This window comes from Periplaneta americana, chromosome 3 (genome assembly GCF_040183065.1).
Source record: "Periplaneta americana isolate PAMFEO1 chromosome 3, P.americana_PAMFEO1_priV1, whole genome shotgun sequence".
In the NCBI taxonomy this organism is placed as follows: Eukaryota; Metazoa; Arthropoda; class Insecta; order Blattodea; family Blattidae; genus Periplaneta; species Periplaneta americana.
Genome location: NC_091119.1, coordinates 59,213,628 through 59,233,690, shown reverse-complemented (window position 1 = coordinate 59,233,690; position 20,063 = coordinate 59,213,628). Strand labels below are relative to the sequence as shown.

The 20,063-nt window shown below is 34.5% G+C and overlaps 1 protein-coding gene across 3 annotated transcripts in view; it reads right to left on the bottom strand.

Moving 5' to 3' along the window:
• Positions 1-20,063, bottom strand: part of bel (ATP-dependent RNA helicase bel) — a 79,847-nt gene that overhangs the window by 11,443 nt on the left and 48,341 nt on the right. For 2 of the 3 annotated variants that reach the window (XM_069820564.1, XM_069820566.1), the window contains 6 exons: positions 15,641-15,862; positions 15,440-15,564; positions 13,852-13,977; positions 10,689-10,833; positions 6,956-7,115; positions 2,072-2,274 (listed from right to left, as the gene is read on the bottom strand). In XM_069820564.1, coding sequence (XP_069676665.1) covers positions 2,072-2,274; positions 6,956-7,115; positions 10,689-10,833; positions 13,852-13,977; positions 15,440-15,564; positions 15,641-15,862 — 981 coding nt within the window. The remainder of the gene's footprint in view (positions 1-2,071; positions 2,275-6,955; positions 7,116-10,688; positions 10,834-13,851; positions 13,978-15,439; positions 15,565-15,640; positions 15,863-20,063) is intronic. The other variant, XM_069820565.1, reaches the window with a different exon arrangement.

Genomic DNA, 20,063 nt, shown 5'->3' with positions numbered 1-20,063 from the left:
ACTCTTAAGATCTCGATGGAAATGATCAACAATTAAGTTTAATATCCTCAAGTCTTACAAACATTATTGACCTCTAAACATTTATATAGTGCATTTCACAAATAGAGAGGGTTGACCTCGATAGCCTTAGAGGCTGCCTGATCCTGGAAAATCCCCATGTTACTGTTTCTGATGCAGGTATAGGGAGGGTTGAAATAATGTAACTGATGTCTGTGTAATTCCTATTGTGTACCGATGCTAGTCATATCTGATCTGAGGAAGCTGTGATAAATAAATGAAGTGCATTGCTATACAATTCTACTTACACAAACTAGGTTACACTATAAGTTACATAAACAGTGTATGTACACTATAAGTTACATAAACAGTGTATGTAAAATTAATCATATGAAGAAACATTAACAGACACTAGCATACTGCAGGCATTCTTTCAATGAAATAGCAGAAGTACTTACTTCTGTCTGTTGGAAATGAGAAAACATTGCATTTTTTTTTGGCAAGGTAATTTTCAATAGGATACACAGATCAGGTTCTGGAACTTCCTCTTTCCTACAGCCATGGGAACAGTCACGACTTTTTAGTAGCTTAAGTATAATATTACTAAGTTTGGTATGTAACAAACGTTAATAATTTCTTCCTCAATTTTATCTATGCCCAAAAATCATAAAAACTAAAAATTTATAATTTAAATTAAAAATTGCAAAACTGAGTCATGTAAATCAATCAATCAATCTTCTTAATATATCCAACTGTTTGCCGACAACATGAAGTCCACTATAGTCCACTGTAGTCTTTACAGTTCTTGTTTTTCATGAGAAATGAGGGGTATTTTGATCGGTGTTCATTATAGATGCCTAGTAGCCAGAGTTTGAGTGTAGCCAATATATACTGCAGAGCTTGTCTTCTGCAACTGGTACTGATGATTTTAATTTACTTCTTTTGTGGTTTATGGATGGACAGTATAGAAGAATGTGTTCCAGATCTTCATCATGATTATTACACCACAGACAAGGAGGAGTATCAGAAAGGTGAAATCGGTGTAGGTATAATTGTGTGGCAATGTGACCTGTTCTGGCTCTTGTTAAAAATGTTGAACATGTCTGGGTCATTTGGTTTCTTTTGAACGGAGGGTAAGGGGGCTTACATTTGTTGTTTAAGCTAACAATAACAAAGAGGAACCCACAGAAGCTGCATTAACACCAACACAGTCCCACTATATTTTTCACTGCTTATGATACATGGAGTCCCTCGGTGTAAAATTCTCCGGAGGTAAAATAGTCCCTCCATCGGATCTCAGGATAGGGACTGCACTGAGGGATGCCAAGAATCATTCTAACGTACTTATTTGGAACACAAAAAGTCACATCGTTCAATCAGAGCCAAGTTGAATACTGAATTATGTAAATTTACTTTTTATTTTAGTTGGTTATTTAACGACGCTGTATCAACTACTAGGTTATTTAGCATCGATAAGATTGGTGATAGCGAGATGAGGCCGAGGATTCGCCATAGATTACCTTGCATTTACATTATGGTTGGGGAAAACCTCGGAAAGACCCAACCAGGTAATCAGCCCAAGCAGGTATCGAACCAGTGCCAGAATGCAACTTCAGACCAGCAGGCAAGCACCTTAACCGACTGAGCCATGCCGGTGGCTTGAATTATGTAAATGAATTTAATAAAAAGAGGGAAAGTTATACTGCACCATTATCACACTACTTGATTAATTATGAAAGGATTCATGCTTCCTTCATAGTCCATAATCAATCATTATTGCGTTAATCCAAGTTATTCCATCCATACCTACAAAGAAGCAGTGTGTGTGTGTGTGTGTGTGTGTGTGTGTGTGTGTGTGTGTGTGTGTAAGATGCCACAGTTTAGCATATCAGATAAAAATATAACAACAGGAATCCATGAGCTCAATAAGGTACAGGGATGTGAATATAATCTTTTCTTTCTATACCTCAAGTGACAAGATGAAGTAGCAGAAGTACAGAGCACACGCGAGATATGAAAAACTCTATACCTAGAGCTGGTGTTGTATACTTCAATACAGCAGAAGTCTACTTACTGCTGTGGCCACAAGAATGGGAGTGGCTCCTGAACGAAACCTTCGCAATGCTTCCTCCCGCTCTCTCTGGCTTCGATCACCATGAATGGACGTCACAGGATAGCCCTCATGATGTAGAAATTCTTCGAGGGAATCTGCTCCCTTTTTTGTTTCCACAAATACAAGAGTCAACGACTCAGGAGCTGAAACATAGGAGTTCATCCCTGATTATTTCAGGGATGTTTTTAGCATAAGTAAAGTTTCCGCATCAGAAATGATCAGGAAATGTTACTTAGCATTTTTTAAAAATAGACCAAGAGTTTTTCTACATATGAACTCTGGAATATTCTTATAAGTGTAGACATGATGTTTGTATAGGAAAGGAACATCTCAGTGTTTTGGGGACCTTACACATTCAATAATACATTCATTACTGAATTCCATTATCACGTCATCATTACTGCATCATTGAGGCATCATTACTTTTCTCACCTTACACACTCGCTATTAATGTCATTACTTTTCTTCAGTACCAGTCATGTCGACAAGAAGAGTACCTGATTTTGTTTTTACGAGAGAATGAATTTGCAAAGAAAAGCATGCTTAGCTATAATTTTAGCTTTGAGGATGGAAAGTCATGTTAAGCGCCGGTACTGGATGAAGAAATGGCTGAAAAAAGAAAAGGTGATAATTAAATGACATACATAAGTTATAGCAAAAGCTTTATTGCTTCTTATATTGTTCCTTAGTATAACGAACAGTAGCCCTATGATTCTCTTAAACAATAAAATGTATTCAAATGCCCATTGAATGAGAATGTACGATAATTTGTCTTGGACAGTTTGTACAGTGACATAAAAAAATTGTTTTCCTAAATATTGCAATTAATATAAATTATATCTTCCAAATACTTACACTGAACAATGTATATGTAATAAACAAATAACAGGTTAAATGAATGGGCTAATAAGCCACATCTTCCCTTGGTTTTGCTAGAGTTATTAGAAAGATACCTTCATATGCAAGATGCGAAAAGCAAAGAAATATTAATAACATCATTTCGTAATAATCTCATTCAGCTGTAGGCCTACATTCGTGTAGACTGGTTGTTCATAGTTGAACTTCAGACTATGGAACACCCTTAAAGTTGGCTGATACACCTCATCTATATCACTTCCCGACCCCTAAAATGTAACAATTTTCTTTAACTGTTTCTAGTAGTTGGACCTATGAGTATTTATTTCCCGCCTCATGTCAGCACGATTAACTCCTGGTTTTATTTTATGATAAATGTTTCCCAGCTTATCTAGAGCCAAATTTCTTTTTAGCCTATTCAAGCAAGATGAGTATGAAGAATTCCACAGCTCAAGAAGACTTTCGTATGTTCCAAAGAAATTTCGAAGAACATAATTTCCCAAATCACTTTCCCCTGGAATGGACTCATTTGTATTTGCTTTGCATTCAGAATGCTCACTACTATCAGCAACATAACCTTTTAGCACAGCTCTGCAATTTGAACTGAGTAATGATAGAATAATGATGCGCAGGCCACTCACACACCATTATTAATGATAGTATCCCTTCCACTCGACAATACAGAAGCTCTGAGATCAGAATATTCAGGTCCACATCATTATCCAATCATTACTTGCCATCACTCTGTCTCTAAGCTCCTTACACAATCAGTAATACTATAATTATTTCTAAGTAATAACAGTATTATTGAACATTTAAGGTCCTCATTTCGTCGAGGAAATCTTCAGATACAGTAGACATTAAGGTCTGTGTAGTGAATCAATTACATTTTATACTGAGTTATGCTTCATTAACCCTGTTCACCAATGAGAAATTATCGCAAGTTCGATAACGTATAATGTATGTCAGTTCATTACATCAATATAATTTGTAAACTGTTTTTATCTGGCAACTGTGAACATCTTTAATCCTTTTCAGTATAAACTATTAATGGAAGGTATGCAACATCACCTGCATTTCGACCATTCATCAGCTGATTGCCATATGAAGTAATACTATGTACAGTACGATTTAGTCCTGACAGTCGCCAACAATGTGCGCCTGGGTCAGGCGAGTCCAATAAGTTATGCCAAAGGATGTTCAGGTTAGTCTCTAACCTGCATTCAGAGCAATTGGATGTCACGCATGCAGCATAGCATTGTTTCCAGTACAGCTAAGCTGTACTCCATTTCTTTACCAACTGCTCGCCCTTATCTCTACTCTGCAGCTCTTCTCACTACTCCTATTAATTCCCTTCTTTCACGTCGCTGAGCTGTCAGGACTAAATAATGGTCTTTACAGACAATATTTTGTCGTGATTTAATATAACACTATCAGGACTACATAATCGGTCTTTACTGACAATATTTTGTCGTGATTTAATATAACAATGTGTATTGAGGAGCAATTGTAAGCAATTTCAACACTACAATGTTACTTTACATCCCTGAAACGGTGTGAATATAATAATCAAAGTTGCCATTTGGAGTTACAACTCTCAGCAATATTACAAACATTACACTAACATATTATGGAATCTTTTGATTTTTATCAAGATTCCTGAAATATTTTTAATCTTTTCGAAATATGACAATTAATATTCTGAAGTACAGCAGATGCTACACAGATTCTGGGAGATGTTAATGTTATGTTTTATTTAACGACGCTTGCAACTGCAGAGGTTATATCAGCGTCGCCGGATGTGCCAGAATTCTGTCCCGTAGGAGTTCTTTTACACACACTTAAATGCCATCGACCTGGCCCGGGATCGAACCCGCAACCTTGGGCATAGAAGGCCAGCACTATACCAACTCGCCAACCAGGTCGACGATTCTGGGAGCTCTCCATTTGAATGCCCTTCTGTGAGACACTGCCGAACACTAATCCCTTGTCTCAAAATATGTGATGTCAAATTTATTCTATTAAAAATATATGACATTCTGTATTCAACTTGATGTCAATTGTCATATAAGCCACACTACTTCAAATTTTATGACATGAATTTACATAATTCTAAAAATAAGTGGACTAATCCTGACATAATGTTCTGAATTCAAGTTTGGAGACTGGGAGTTAAGCTTATGAAACCAGTTACCCTGACTAGTTTTTCACAAGTAGTACATGATCTTCACGGATAGCAATATTGATGTTATAGAACTATAATCAAAGTAAAGTGTTCATATTAATGGTTTCCTCTTCAAGTTCCGTCAAATAAAGTTGCCAGTTGTCCCTTGTGTTTTAGTGGTTACAATGCTTTTCACTGAATTCTAGTTAGTGGATTTAAACCAGTTGATGGTCATAAAAATTCTCAACATGGCTTCTTCCACAAGCTTAAGCTGGGAGGAGGCACATATAGATACATATGGCATACAAAAGAATTTTTGTTCCTAAATTTTAGGACTCCAAGAAAAATTCACTGTCATTCTTCTTCCACATAAAAATTCAACTAAAAAGGTAGCACAATGAGCCCACGTGGTATGAGTTGATTTGTCTCATATTCCACCTATAACCTTCTAAACTGTAATTATTGAAGACTTATTCCATCCCACTTTCCCTACTTTGTAAAAGACTTCGTAGTCCCACGAGATATTATTCTGCTGAGACATCTGTCCACAAGGAAAGGCAACTTGGTTGAGTGATGACAGTGTGCGAAAATTTTCCTAGATGACCTAGTATTCTTTGACATACTACAAATCTACAACACGGGTTCCCTATTTTTACTTTCGTTTTGAAAGACATCAAGTTAAGAATTTTTACTATTTATAAATCTACTGTTTTCAGTCTGAACCTGTAATACTTGCGTCTAGAGATGAGCATGGTGACCATTAGATCACTCAGGACGTGTTATAAAAAAAGGAGAGGGAGAGGGAGAGAGAGAGAAAGAGAGAGAGAGAGAATAACAATCATTATCTTTAAACCATATACCACTCTCATCCAATTACAGTGTGATCACACAATATTCTGACAGAGTTCATTTCCATACCTTAAAGTTAAATCAGCAAATTGAAAGAGACTGATAAAAATTAGAAAAAAAAAAATTATCATAGGTAATAAAGAATGGAAGGTGGCTATGGATATATTGATAAGCAGTCTCGGATAGCCGATAAGGAGGTGGTCTTCCAGCTTGGGGGTTGGGCAAAGGATTAACAACTCATCATCATAAAAAATAGCTTGTTACAAAATCGCAACATAAACCTTGGAAAGGAAACATAGTACAAAATGAAAATATAAAAATGGAAATTTATCTTTTAAAGAGGTGGAAAAATTCAAATATTTTGGGCGACAGTAACAAATACAAATGACATTCAAGAGGAAATTAAACATTAATAAACATGGAAAGCTATTATTCGGTTGAGAAGCTTTTGTCATCCAGTCTGCTAAAAAAAAAAAGAATTATATTACCGGTTGTTCTGTATGGTTGTGAAATTGGACTCTCACTTTGAAGGAGGAACAGAGGATAAGGGTGTTCGAGAATAAGGTGCTTAGGAAAATGTTTGGGGTAAGAGAGATGAAGTTACAGGAGAAAGGTACACAATGTAGAACTGCATGCATTGTATTCTTCACCTGACATAATTAGGAACATTAAATCCAGACGTTTGAGATGGAGGACATGTAACACATATGGGTGATCGAGAAATGTGTATGAAGTGCTAGTTGGGGAGGGAAAAAGACCTTTGAGAAGGCCGACACATAGATGAGAGAATAATATTAAAATGGATTTGAGGGAGTTGGAATATGATGCTAGGGACTGGATTGATCTTTCTCAGGATGGAGAACAACAGAAGGCTTATGCGAGGGCAGCAATGAACCTCAGAATTCTCTAAACGCCATTTGTAAGTATGGTAATAAAGAAACCCTAATATTAGGACTGAAGAAATGTTATACACTCACTTGGCTGGCTCAATCCAGCTGCATTTAGAAGGTCAAGAAGGAAGGAGCGCTTGTCATGCTCCTCTACCCATACGACCTTCTGTGTTATATTCTCTGATGTTGAGCCTACACGACCCACTGCCAAGAAAATGTAGTTGTCTAGAAAGTCCCTGGCCAACATCTGCAGAGAAACAAATACATTCAGCCTAGTAAAAATATTAATGTGAAAGCAAAGCTCAAAATATTGTCACTTCACGTACACATTTTGAACAGATGTTTTGATAAAAACCGTTGAAGAACAGTTAAAGGTTTTGGAAAAAAAAAAAGTTAGATTCTGATTTCTGACCATATAGTAACTCCCATTCAATACTCTAATTTCAATATGTAGTTCCTATGATTGGCAGATGCTGAAGAAGCGTGAAGGCTAAGACAATATAGGCTTGATTTTTTTGCTAACAAGTATTTTTGTTTACATTTCCTTGTACCTCTTTCCTGCTGCCAATTAAATCCCTTGTATTTTTTCCACTTCCATTTGCTTTTTTGCTTTCAAAGTGAAATATCTCTCGAGTTATGCTATGAAGAAAGTTTATAGTAAATTCACTTACTGTTCGCTTATAATCTATGTTAGTTTTAGGGAAATCCAATTAAAATTTAAAGATTAATACACCACCATAATTGTAATTCTTAAACTGTATATTAAATACTGTAATCTTATAAACTAAGCAATGTTTTGAGAAAATAATATTGTACATATATTATATTAACATCAAAGCTCCAAATGGTTAGTCAGTAAGACTTCTAGTTTTTGCGAATTTCAAAGAAAAAGAACAGGTATAAGGTATATTAAACAATTTATATCATAAATGTATAATCTATTAGAAGGCACTGTCAAATCACTTCCTGAAAAACAAAATATAAATCCAGTCCCTCATTCATTATGAAAAGTTCGCTCGCATTTTTTGAAGAAATGTTTTAATATGGTATGCATGGTACGCTATAAATTAGTCTTCACAAGAAAAGTGTTCATGAATGTGAGAGATGTTTGCTTTTCTAATGAAATTAAGAACAAGTGCTATCGCAGAATATGTTTTTATCAAGCATGTTTGTTGTTAGAAGTGCATGTATTTCACTACTCTTCTTGAGATAAACATCAACAAATCTGCAGTCAAATACACTGCAGCAATAGACAACTCCGATATTTGATTAACTAATGTTTATATTGCAACATTAAAACAATCTCATAAAAACTTAAAATTTTCTTTTAAAAACATTATAAATTTGTTACTTTGAAAACGCAACTTGTTCCAACCAGGACTGACCCCAGGCCCATTAGTTTTGCAGTCAAACAAGCTGACCACAACTCCAAAGCAGAGGACTCATTGGTTACTAATATCATGTACATGCAGTGGAACCTCGATGCATCGTTCCCGTTATGGTCGTTTTCCCACCATTTTCTTCCGCTTCTTTTGGTCCTGGAAATAGGCCCATATAAATAATGTTACTTTTCCCGGTTCTATCGTTCCTCGAACTATCATTTTATCGCATCAATCGTTGAGAAATTATGGCCCGACACCATATTTTCCCACATGGATAGTTTTCTTTTACTCTGAAAGGGCGAACTTTTTGCTCTCCATTATCATATTTGAAGCAAGAGAATGCAGAAGATTGCGATCCGGAGACTGTGTCATACTTCGCGGCCATGATACATGATGTGATTAGTCATCTTTGTGCAACATGCGAACTCTCCATGTGCATTTGGTACAGTCTGTTAATATGGAAATTAGTTCCTGTTTGTATGATCTGTGCTATGAAGACAGCTATTAGATTCTGAAAAGAAATGCAATTTTATAGTAATTGATTGATTAATCATATTTTCCCACACAAGAACAATGTGGAAGTGTATAAACACTTGATACAGTATTACTGTGGAATATATTATGCAGTCATCTTACCTAACGAGATTTGTCATCTTAATGCTGCGACTTGTTTAGAGTCAGCTGTGCTACAACACAGTGGCAAGTGTTTCTGTACATTGTTTACGTTCAGTACATGTTTAGATGCTTAGACACGTACAGGAGAAGTATCTTTGTAGGGTTTCTAAAGAGTTAGACAAGTTTCGGCATTATTTTCATGCAATATGATACAGGCCTAATTTATGACGGTTCTAGTTGGATGTAATGCAACAGTATAGGTTAATGGAAGCCCACCTTCTTCAAACAGTAGTATTAATTTTATGGGAATGGATTTATGGTAACACATATCTGCATTCTGAACGTATCACAAATCTAGGTTTACAATTTTAACATATTTCATTTGTCTAAATTATCAGTAACGACCAATATCTTGTAAAGAATAATGAATTACTTTCTAGTGTATACATCATCCTCATCACATGCATGACTTGGTACAATGGTGTGGGAGGTGGTAAAACTCCACCTTTCTGTTTACTTCAGTACCATTCTTATCAGAAATTCACTATAGAATTCAGGCATAAAATGTGCATGGAACAGAAACTAATTGCAGATTTTTTTCTGCAAGAAATAGTGTACAGTAGTGGGGGGAGGGGGGGGGGGCGGAACGGACAGCCTTGTTCACTCCAGAGCCATGATAGACTGGTAGCTAAGACTTTCGTGGTTCGAATCCTGCCTGGTAAGGAAACTTTTTTTGTTCCTTATTCAAATTTATTCCCGATACTTTTTGATTGCAGCGATATACTACTTAATTAACTTATTATTCCCAGAACATGAATTTTACCAGCTTATTTTCTAATGGCTTTAGAAATGGGCTATGTAAGCAGTCAAAACTACAACAATTTTAATAGATTACTCACTATCTTGTGAATGCGGGCATGGCATGCGCAGTGGCTCGTTTCGGGGACTTTTGATTATTCTGTTGGTCCGGTTTTTTTTTGCCACTACTGTACCTAATGTTCTAATAAAGGTGCATTCAGTGTAATCCATTTGGTTGTTCATTTAAGCAAACAATAGATTTTTATAGCAAGTTTACAAACAAGAATAAAATATTACGAGACACGTCCATTATGATTTTATATTATTTATGATTATTGTTAAAAATTAAATGCATTAAATCATCTATGGAAGAGTGGGATACAGTCATAACTCTGTTGCGTCTATTATATGCTTAAATACGGTAATTTTTATGCTTCTCCAGTATTATCGTTTTTATTCCCAGTTAAAAAAAAAAGTGATGGATCGAGGTTTCACTGTATTAATAAAACTATTTTAACTATCATATAGTGACAAATAATACGATGCTTACAACATTAATAGACATCAATGTAATGCTTGCATATGTGTAAGTGGTGTAGACAAGGACAGAACAGGAGATTTGTGCACATCATCAGACTATGAATACTGATGGGATTTTTAAAGACATATCTAACCAATCTAACTTGTATAAGAAAAAAAAAATACTTTTTATACATCTAAAGAAAGCTTCAAGGCTCTGAATTAAGAAATATGCCATTTTGGATATCCTTAAAATTAAAATAATTGGTTTATGAGAGAGAGCCAGAATACATATCTTCATTTTCGACCAACTTTCACCAGACCTAGAAACAAATCTGTATCAACAATATATTTTCTTATGAGCTCTAAACAAAGCAGAATTTACTATTATTTTGTTAGTTATGACAAATTATTTTGCCTGCTAATGGCTTCATTGCCAAATGCAAGGCACTAGACAACAACAAATTATTTTGCAGAGCCTTTAAGACAAATAATTAGGTACTTGCCTGTATTTCTTTGGGAAATGTTGCTGAAAACATAAGAGTCTGTCGCTCTCCAGTTTTAGGCATTGCATCCTTCTGTACAATGCGTCTGATTTGTGGTTCAAAACCCATGTCCAACATCCGGTCTGCTTCGTCCAAGACTAGATATCTGAAATTTTCAAAACCTATACAGTCTTTTCATTAATAATCATGTCCATAATATGGCCAAAACAGGTTTCAGCCTGTTGCATGATTCCATTATGTTACTTCTTGGTCATGTGCCATACCTAGGAAAGAGTCACAAAGAATCTCATTCAGAAATTTATCCTTTGGAGCTTTAATCATGTATACATTCATCTGGGCAACCAGGATCCGTCAGGACCTGATGTTGCTATTTTTGTGACTAAACTGAAAGCTATAATTTCTACCTGGTAAAAATTTTATGGTCTTGCTAATTTTCGTACTATTTATAAGTAGAACACTTATACTTTTACATCCTTATCTGGTCACGCAGGGTGTATTGGATCATAATATATTTTACTGGTTTATGTCACTTCATAATGAGGTTTCACTCCTTGCAGCCATTTGGTGATAATCTGACAATGGAATGTTGGCAATTACTTGCAAGTATGAACAACAATGACAATTTTGTAATTACAAATCCTTTTGTAGGATAAAAAAAATGTCAATAATAAATAAATAAATGTGAAGTTGTGTTAGCCATACTATGGTATACTTCATAAGAACAGTGACCGACTCACTCACATTTAATCAATTTGAATATATCTCAGTTATGATGTAATAAAGCATTTGTTGCTTGGCGTTATGAGAAGTGAATGTATTTGTTTTGAAAGGGCATCAGTCACTAATTAATATCATTTGACAATTAATAACATTCATTTAAAAATTAATTAATACATCACATATTCTCAAAATAGCACTTGCATTATTGGGAAACAGAAAGAAACACAATTTTTTTAAACCTCTTAATATAGTTTTATATTATTTTCCAAAAATTTCCGTCAATTGACTGATACTCTTTCAAAAGAGATTCAAAGTGGCGAATTGGAGGTGTTCTGGGCATAGAAGCAGAAAGTGACTCGGTGAAAGTAATGTTCCTTCATCCTAATATATCAGCTTTTCTGCAAATGCTTATCCAAATGAACCAGACCTTCAACTTCTTAAGTAATCCATTATTACTAAGTTGATTTGCATCCCACTACTGGAAGGACCTATTTGGTTTAATCATGTTTCTTTATTTTAATAAGTGGACCAATACATAAAAAAAACCACACAAGCAAATTAACTGATGTCAACAAAGGGCAGTACAAATGTATTACTCCATCAAAGTTTGTACGTGCTCTACTAGCACACGAATTAGCACGTGCATGCTGGTTAATGATAAGATATTCTAAAAACTGAAACTAGATATTGCTCCTTACCAATAGAGTACTATCAACATTCAAAATCACGTAATTCACTAAGTCATACAGGTTACAATTAATGCTTTTTCGATTTTGTTTACTTGGTTATTTAACGATGCTGTATCAACTGCTCGGTTATCTAGCGTCGATGGAGTTTGTGATAGTGAGATGAGGTCGAGAATTCATCATAGATTACATGACATTTGCCTTATGGTTGGGGAAAACTCCAGAAAAAATCCAACCAGGTAATCAGCCCAAGCAGGAATTGAACCCGCACTTGAGCACAACTCTGGATCGACAGGCAAGTGCCTTAGCCGACTGAGCTGTGTCAGTGGCTCATTTTTCGTGTTTTTCTTAGTAGGTTATTTTACGATGCTGTATCAACATCTCAGGTTATTTAGCGTCTGAATGAGATGAAGGTTATAATGCCAGTGAAAGGAGTCTGGGGTCCAGCACCGATAGTTACCCAGCATTTGCTCATAATGGGTTGAGGGGGGAAACCCCTGAAAAACCTCAACTAGGTAACTTACCCCAACCGGGATTCGAACCTGGGCCACTTTGTTTCGCGGCCAGACGCGCTAACCATTATTCCACAGGCATTTTTTCGTGTTACAGAAAGCAATTTCGAACGTACAAGTTCATAATTTATTACAACATTGAAAGACATTTTCTATTTTGAACTAAATAGAATCTGTTTCATTACAAAACAGCCAATCATTGTTGACAAGAATGTGAATTATACTCATTTTGTATATATTTTAGAATTAATAAACTGTTATTTTAATTGAGCTTATGTACGTATATTCACATAATTGTATGGTAACTTTGTTTGAGACAGCATAAATAAAATACAACGGATAAATTATTTATGTAGTAAAGCCCCCTTTATGTCGGGTTAAAATAAAATAACGTATCTAAAAATAATGTAAATAAATTATAAAAATAATAATAAAAAAATGAGTTGACCTCAGGTTCGAAACTGGGTTCCTCTACACCAAAGTCTTTCTTTCACTTTACCATTACGCTACAGAGAGCTATGTAGTAAAGCGGTTGAATTTACATGTTATGAATGCTTTCATGATTGCTGCCTATTATGTTTGATTTTGAATTCTTAAATATTAAACAAAAATGTATTTTATGCCATACTACAGTATATTGTATATTCATGTCACATGACACATTCAATCAAGAGATCGTTCCTCATTTACGTAATTTTAATTTAATGTTATTTTATTTAATATTTCAGTAACAATATGACCAATTTTACAACAGAAGAAGAGGTGATTGGATGACATCAATAAAAGACAACTAACTGTAGAATAGGCCATTTTAATACCATACATGCCGTATTTCTTTCTAATTTTTATTGTTTTCAATAATTTACCGTCCATCTCTTCAATTTTAATGTAGCCTATGTTCTTCTCCTGGTTATGAAGGTTAAACATGCAAACTTTGGCAAATATCGGTCAAAGCCTGTAGATTTGTATAGAGTACATACATACATAGCAGCTACATTGACTTTTATATATAACATTTCAGTGTTAAATTTTAATACCAGTTATATAAAGTGTTTTCATGCAGAATGACTGCAGAATATTAATATTCTTATATGAAAATACATAACTTAAGTAAATGGATCTCAGTTTAAAAATTTCCACACGGAAGTTCAGGTTTCAAATGTCTGTATTCCATCACAGATCCAGATTTGAATATACGTGTTTTGTTTATACCTCAATAAACAACTTTATAAATTGAAATATTACCTGCAATTCTCTAGTCCTATTTTGCCTCGCTCCAGCATATCAACAAGGCGGCCTGGAGTGGCCACAAGCAAGTGGCAGCCGCGGTCCAGTTCTCTCATTTGATCACCAATATTGGCACCTCCGTACCTGTGTGGAAATTATCCCGCTTTACTTCAAGACACCTAAAGGAATGAGGTTTGTGAGATACCAATTTTTTTTATGTAAAATTTGATTTAGAACTGGATATTAAAACAAATTTTAAAATTAATCTGGTTGTAATGTTTGTTAGAAAAGTGGTTTAGAAAGGAACGAAGCAAAACTATTCTACATAACCATGGCTATTAGCTTAATTCGTCTGAAACATGGATGAGGGCTTCTCAATATATATTACATAAAATTAGACAAAATAGAGTTCAGATTACTAAAGACTTGCATGAACTCTCAAAAGTCGAAGTACAGAAATGAAATGTAAATGTAATTAGTAATCAGAAAGTTTCTTTGAATTCCGCGTACATTTTGAAAGTTTTAAAATTGGATGAAAAGGATGTTAAAAATGACAAAATATCCATGTACTGAAGAGTAATCATCTCCCTTCCGCTGTAATATATTCTACACAGAGATTCACCACTTTTTCTCCAGAAGAAAAGCACTGAGCATGAGAGAAATCACAATAGTATTTCATGTGTGTGTACACTGGATGCATATTAATAACCGCATTGTAATGAATTAAAAATATGATATTTAATGACGTTTGTTTCTAATACGCAAAATTGAACAAATAGACCTAGATCTACCTCAAATTATCATTATAATATCCTTAACGAATGTCTGTAATTCTTTCATAGTAGGGTCTATATTTATATAAAACTTTTTGGTTGTTTTTGTATCATGCACATTGCGTTTAATACATACTGGTTGGCATTTAGACCTAGGATATATGAATTTTTTTCCATGTAGGCCTAATTATTATTTAACAGTACTATGATATTTTGAATCAGTATCTGTAATTTTTTCATGGTAGGGCCTATATTTATACTTTTACTTTAATTCTAGAAGTGTTCAAGAAACAAAACAATTTTCAGTTTGCTCATGGCCACTTACAACAATAAACTGCTTGGTACATGGAAATGTTGAACAAAAAATGCACAAAATATCGGTGATGGGTAGCTTTTAATTTCTGCATGCGTATCATTTTTAGTCCAAAAAGGTGGTCAATTGAATGCATTTCAAGCACTATTGCATGCATTACTTGAATGTGTAAAAGTTGAAAGAAAAATTGAACCCTGTCAATGCACCTTCAAAGCTTCAATGCTAATGTGAGATCTATGGAATACAATAAGCAAAAGGAAAAATGAAAAGAGGTAAAACAGCAGTGGATCTTAAAGGCAACTTTTACTAAGCCTTTTGTACATCGAAAATCCTATCACACTGTGACCAATCTTTATACAAATTAATCATTAACAGTTTTCTTGCCAGTACAAAAATCCCCACGTGAAACTTCAGGTTTCAAGTCACATATCTACAACTTAAAATATTTTAAGAATTATATGTGAGGAAGGGGAAAGTTTGAGGTTTTCTGATATCAGTAACTGTTGATATTATCACTCACACAACACAGGGACGCAACCGTGATCTGTATGAAAACTTGCGTGCTTCATCATAAATTTGAGTAGCCAATTCCCGAGTAGGGGCCAATACTAGACCCAGAGGATATTGCTTGCGACGACCATATGACTGAAACAAAATAAAATTATAAGAACAACGTTCCTGGGCACATAATGCATGATATAAACAATGATATAAAACTTACCCGGGCATTTATGTTTGCTTGCTGTGGTCCTCCCTCATACATCTGATTCAGAATGGGGACTAAAAACGCAGCAGTCTTGCCAGAGCCAGTCTGAGCACAAGCCATTAAGTCACGGCGAGCCATGATAATTGGAATAGCATACTTCTGCACTGGAGTAGGCTTATCATATCGAGCCAGCGCAATATTGTTGGAGATGATCTCAGTCATCTGCACGTCATCAAACTACAAACGAAACATAATGTTGTAAATATCTGGAATACTTACATAAAAATAAAATTAATTCCACATACAAATCAAGATGTAATCTGTGATCTATTTATGATGGTGATATCTTCCATGAAATGTGTAAATTTTGATAAATGCTTTTGTTAAGTATATCGAACTCAAATTATGTAATGGGAAGGACACCTCACACAAATGGAGGACTTTAGGAACCACTCTCTACAAAAAATATATAATAATAATAAAAATTCATAGCAAAATATTCACAGAAAAACATGCGGTTGGATTCTCATTACAAGTCACATTTACATATATAATTTTTCTTTGAAGAAACGAGGTTTTTGGAAAGCATAACAATTTATAAGCAAATACAGATATGAGAATGTTTTAGAAAAATTCAACACCTTACAAATGTAGAAAAAAATTCACTTATGCACAAAACAAATGGGTCATTTCATGTCAAATCAACCAATAAATAATTGTTTTTGACTCTTGACATCTCAGATTTTTATTTCATTTGGCGTATGTGTCGAGTCTATGGAGCACATTAAAAATACAGAATTTTAAATTTTGTGAGTTGACAGTTCCCTAATAGAAAGTCAAAGTTCGAGGAAGAAGAAGATATCATGATAGACAACATTAAGATACATGGATCATAGAAGGAATGAAAATATGCGATAGATAGAGGAAAAGACTCAATGAATTCAAAACCAAACAAAATCTGTGGGTACAGGATAAAGATGATGTCCCTCAGCTACAGAAGTTGAGTTTATTCATCCTGAACAGCAGCATTAGAGTTTTTAAACTAGTTATATTTTTAGGCGAGTTACCAATAAAGAAGAAAAAAAATTAATTATACTGCAAGATATACCACGTTGAAAATGAAGACACAGAATGTTTAGAATCAAAATTAGTATTTTCACTAGAATCAACATATGAAAAGCTTGAGGAATTTCAAAATATGAAGACAAAACATTGACATTGTTCTTCAGTCAACTGTCCAAAGACAGATCTGAACCTCACAAGTGACATCAAGAAGGCAACACTTATGAGGCAACTAGACCAGGAGATAATGGGGTAGGGTGGCCAGTTCCTTTCCCCATTCATTGCATACATCACTGACTAGCTACATATACACTAGTCAGACTTCAGATGCATATAAACAATTGTTCATCCTCTGACACATATCACCTTATAATAGCTGTACATATCATCCAGAACCTCAGAGGATAGTTGACACTGAAAAAAAAAAAAATAATCTTCCTTCTCGGAGTAAGAAAATAACCATTCTCTCAGTATTGCCTAAGAGTTGGTCTGTAGCAAAAAATTCAAGAAGAATTTGATGTCACACGACAAGGATAGTTAAAAAAAAAAATTCATGACATGAAAAGGAATTTTGTCGTCCTCTGACCCTAAACCTGGGAAAACACTTGACAATGATACTGCACCATTAGTAAAAATCTTTGACAATAATGATGAATTAAGTAGAATAAAGCTGGGAGCAGGGGGAGGGGGGGAATGTTATTTCTGTAAAAGGACAAACCCATGTAAACGTTAAGAAAAGACTTGTTCTGGCGAATTTGCAAGAAATATATTAGTTTTTTAAAAATCAGTACTCAAACATAAAGATTGGATTTTCAAAATTCCGTGAATTACAACCAAAACAACATTGCAGCTTAGTAGAAAAAAGTGGGACACACACTGTTTATATTTGTTGTATTTATCAAAACATCAAATTAATGATGGGTGGTGATTATTTCGAAAACACTGTGTTGGAGGATGACAAAATGTGTCAGACTAAATTAACATGTGACTTCTCTGAATGTCATTCAAATGAATACAATGAATGTTTTGGGGTACATGGACTGAAAGAAAAACTGATGCAGAGGTTCGAAGAAAATTTTGTTGACTAAATTACTTATAATCAACGAGTTATTGTAGATCGCTGCAAAACGGAAACAATAATAAACTCTTCAGTATTCGCGTGGGGGACACTGTCAACCTGCGTGTTTCTTTTGATTGTTGTATTTCCTAGAAAGGGTGTACAACAGTGAGGCTTTAGGAACCTTCAAAACAAGGTTCACATAATAACATTCTTTAGTTTTAGTCTTGAAGTGGCTCGTATAACTTGTGTAGCTAAGATTTTATTCTTCTGGGTGACTATTGTCAACAATGCGACTTTTTTACATTTTTTCGGTAAGTATTCATTTCAGTTTTGTGAGTTATATAGGCTACTTACTAATTGGAGGAAAATACTCAAGGATCTAAGTTTCATCAAATTCCTTCAGAGATTAGAAGGCATTCTCAAGTATTACTAGAAATTCAAGAATCAGCTAAGCAGCCCCAGAACAAAGGAATTGATCCAGGGGCCGTTATCAATTTAGTAGGTCTCGAGACAAAACTACTAGAAATGGTGTGTGAAATGTTAAAAACAGACATGTGCTAACCATTTGAGGGATATCTGTGTAAATTGCTTGTAAATAACTAAGTATTGTAAAGACATGTCAGAAGAAAGCATTCAGGAATAAAAACTTTTGAAAGATAATCCAAGAACAATAGGACACAAGCTATTCTGGTATTATTGTATAGAAATATTTTCACAACAAAGCAAGGATTATAAACGTGTTTCCAGTGTTAATTTTGTAGGTAAATGTAGAAAGTATTTAAAATTTACACATAAATAATTATAGTTGTTGTTTAGTCAACTGTACGAAGACAGATCTGAACCTCACAAGTGATAACAAGAAGGCACCACTTATAGAGGCAACTAGGCCAGGAGATAATGGGGTAGGGTGACCAGTCCCTTTCCCCCTCCACTGCATACATCACCAACTAGCTACATATTACACTAATCAGACTTCAGATGCATACAAACAATTGAAGGCTTCAGAACCATAGTGGGCCAAGTGCCATTTACTAAAACCGCAAAAAAAAAAAAAAAAAAAAAAAAAAAAAAAAAAAAAGTTGTTAAAATGAAGTTATTACCATAATTCAATGGAAACATATAGCAAGTAATATAAATTATACACATTAAAACTAAATGATATGTCAATCTTCATTAAACTATGGCATTCACTTAACTTTAACCCTTGCTTTCTCCATTTTTAATAAATGGGGCTTGGCCCACTATGGGTCTGAACCCTTCAATTGTTCTTTCTCTGACACATATCGTCAAGTGAGATGTACTGCCTGATAATAGATGTACATATCAGCCAGAACCTCAATCAGAGGAACATAAATATTTATCTGTTAATTATAAATAAACTAATTCTGTTTCAAAACTATTTTTATGTTTATTTACAAATAAACTGTGTATGCTCCATAGTAACACATTTATGTAACCATTCATATTGAAAAGAATGTTCAAATTCATTCTCTACAGTAAGAATATAACTCGGGTGACAGCTGACCCCCACACGATTTAATACGTTATGAAAAAGTACGTAAGTACTGAACGGTAAATAAATTCTGTGAGGGACTGATAAAAATTGGAAACTCGTGATTTTGTCACAGGAACAGGAATCTTACAATTTTTAAAAAACAAATTAAGTGAAGAAGATACTCTTATAACATGTAACTTTGCAGAAAATATGTCTTGCAAGATAATACATTCATATCATTGGACAAGCTCGAAAGCACAATCCACCTGAGTGCTGCATACTATAAAAGAGACAGTTAACTGAAGCACTTCAATGTGGTTTACATTTCTCACTCCCTGAAGCATAAGACTATATATAGTTGTTTATAGAATTCAAAAGAAACTCATCACACTCCCTACCACACTAATTTAAACTCTTAAAAAACCATACTACTTCTAAAATGGCAGTCTGCATAACATGAAAACTACAAAAACTTTTTGAATCTGCTACTAAAAGAAGTTTCCGTCCTTACAATGATCAGATTTGACTCCGAGAGAGCTCTTCATTAAGAGTTTCAAAACTTCAATTAGGGGTGTCCGTTTTGAATCTTATAGAACTACTGATGACTACCTGATCAGCAAAAGAGAATTAACCTTATGTTTTCAAGATTCAAGATGGAAGACAAATAACTGGGACACACAAATTTCATGGCTTTGTTCAAAGTTCCAACTGTAAGGTCGCATACAAGTTTTACTAAAGTTGCTACAAAGAAGAAACACATATAGTTCAACATGCACTTTTTAAATCTTCTACAGCTCCTGTTTCTTTGGGTTATGTTAACA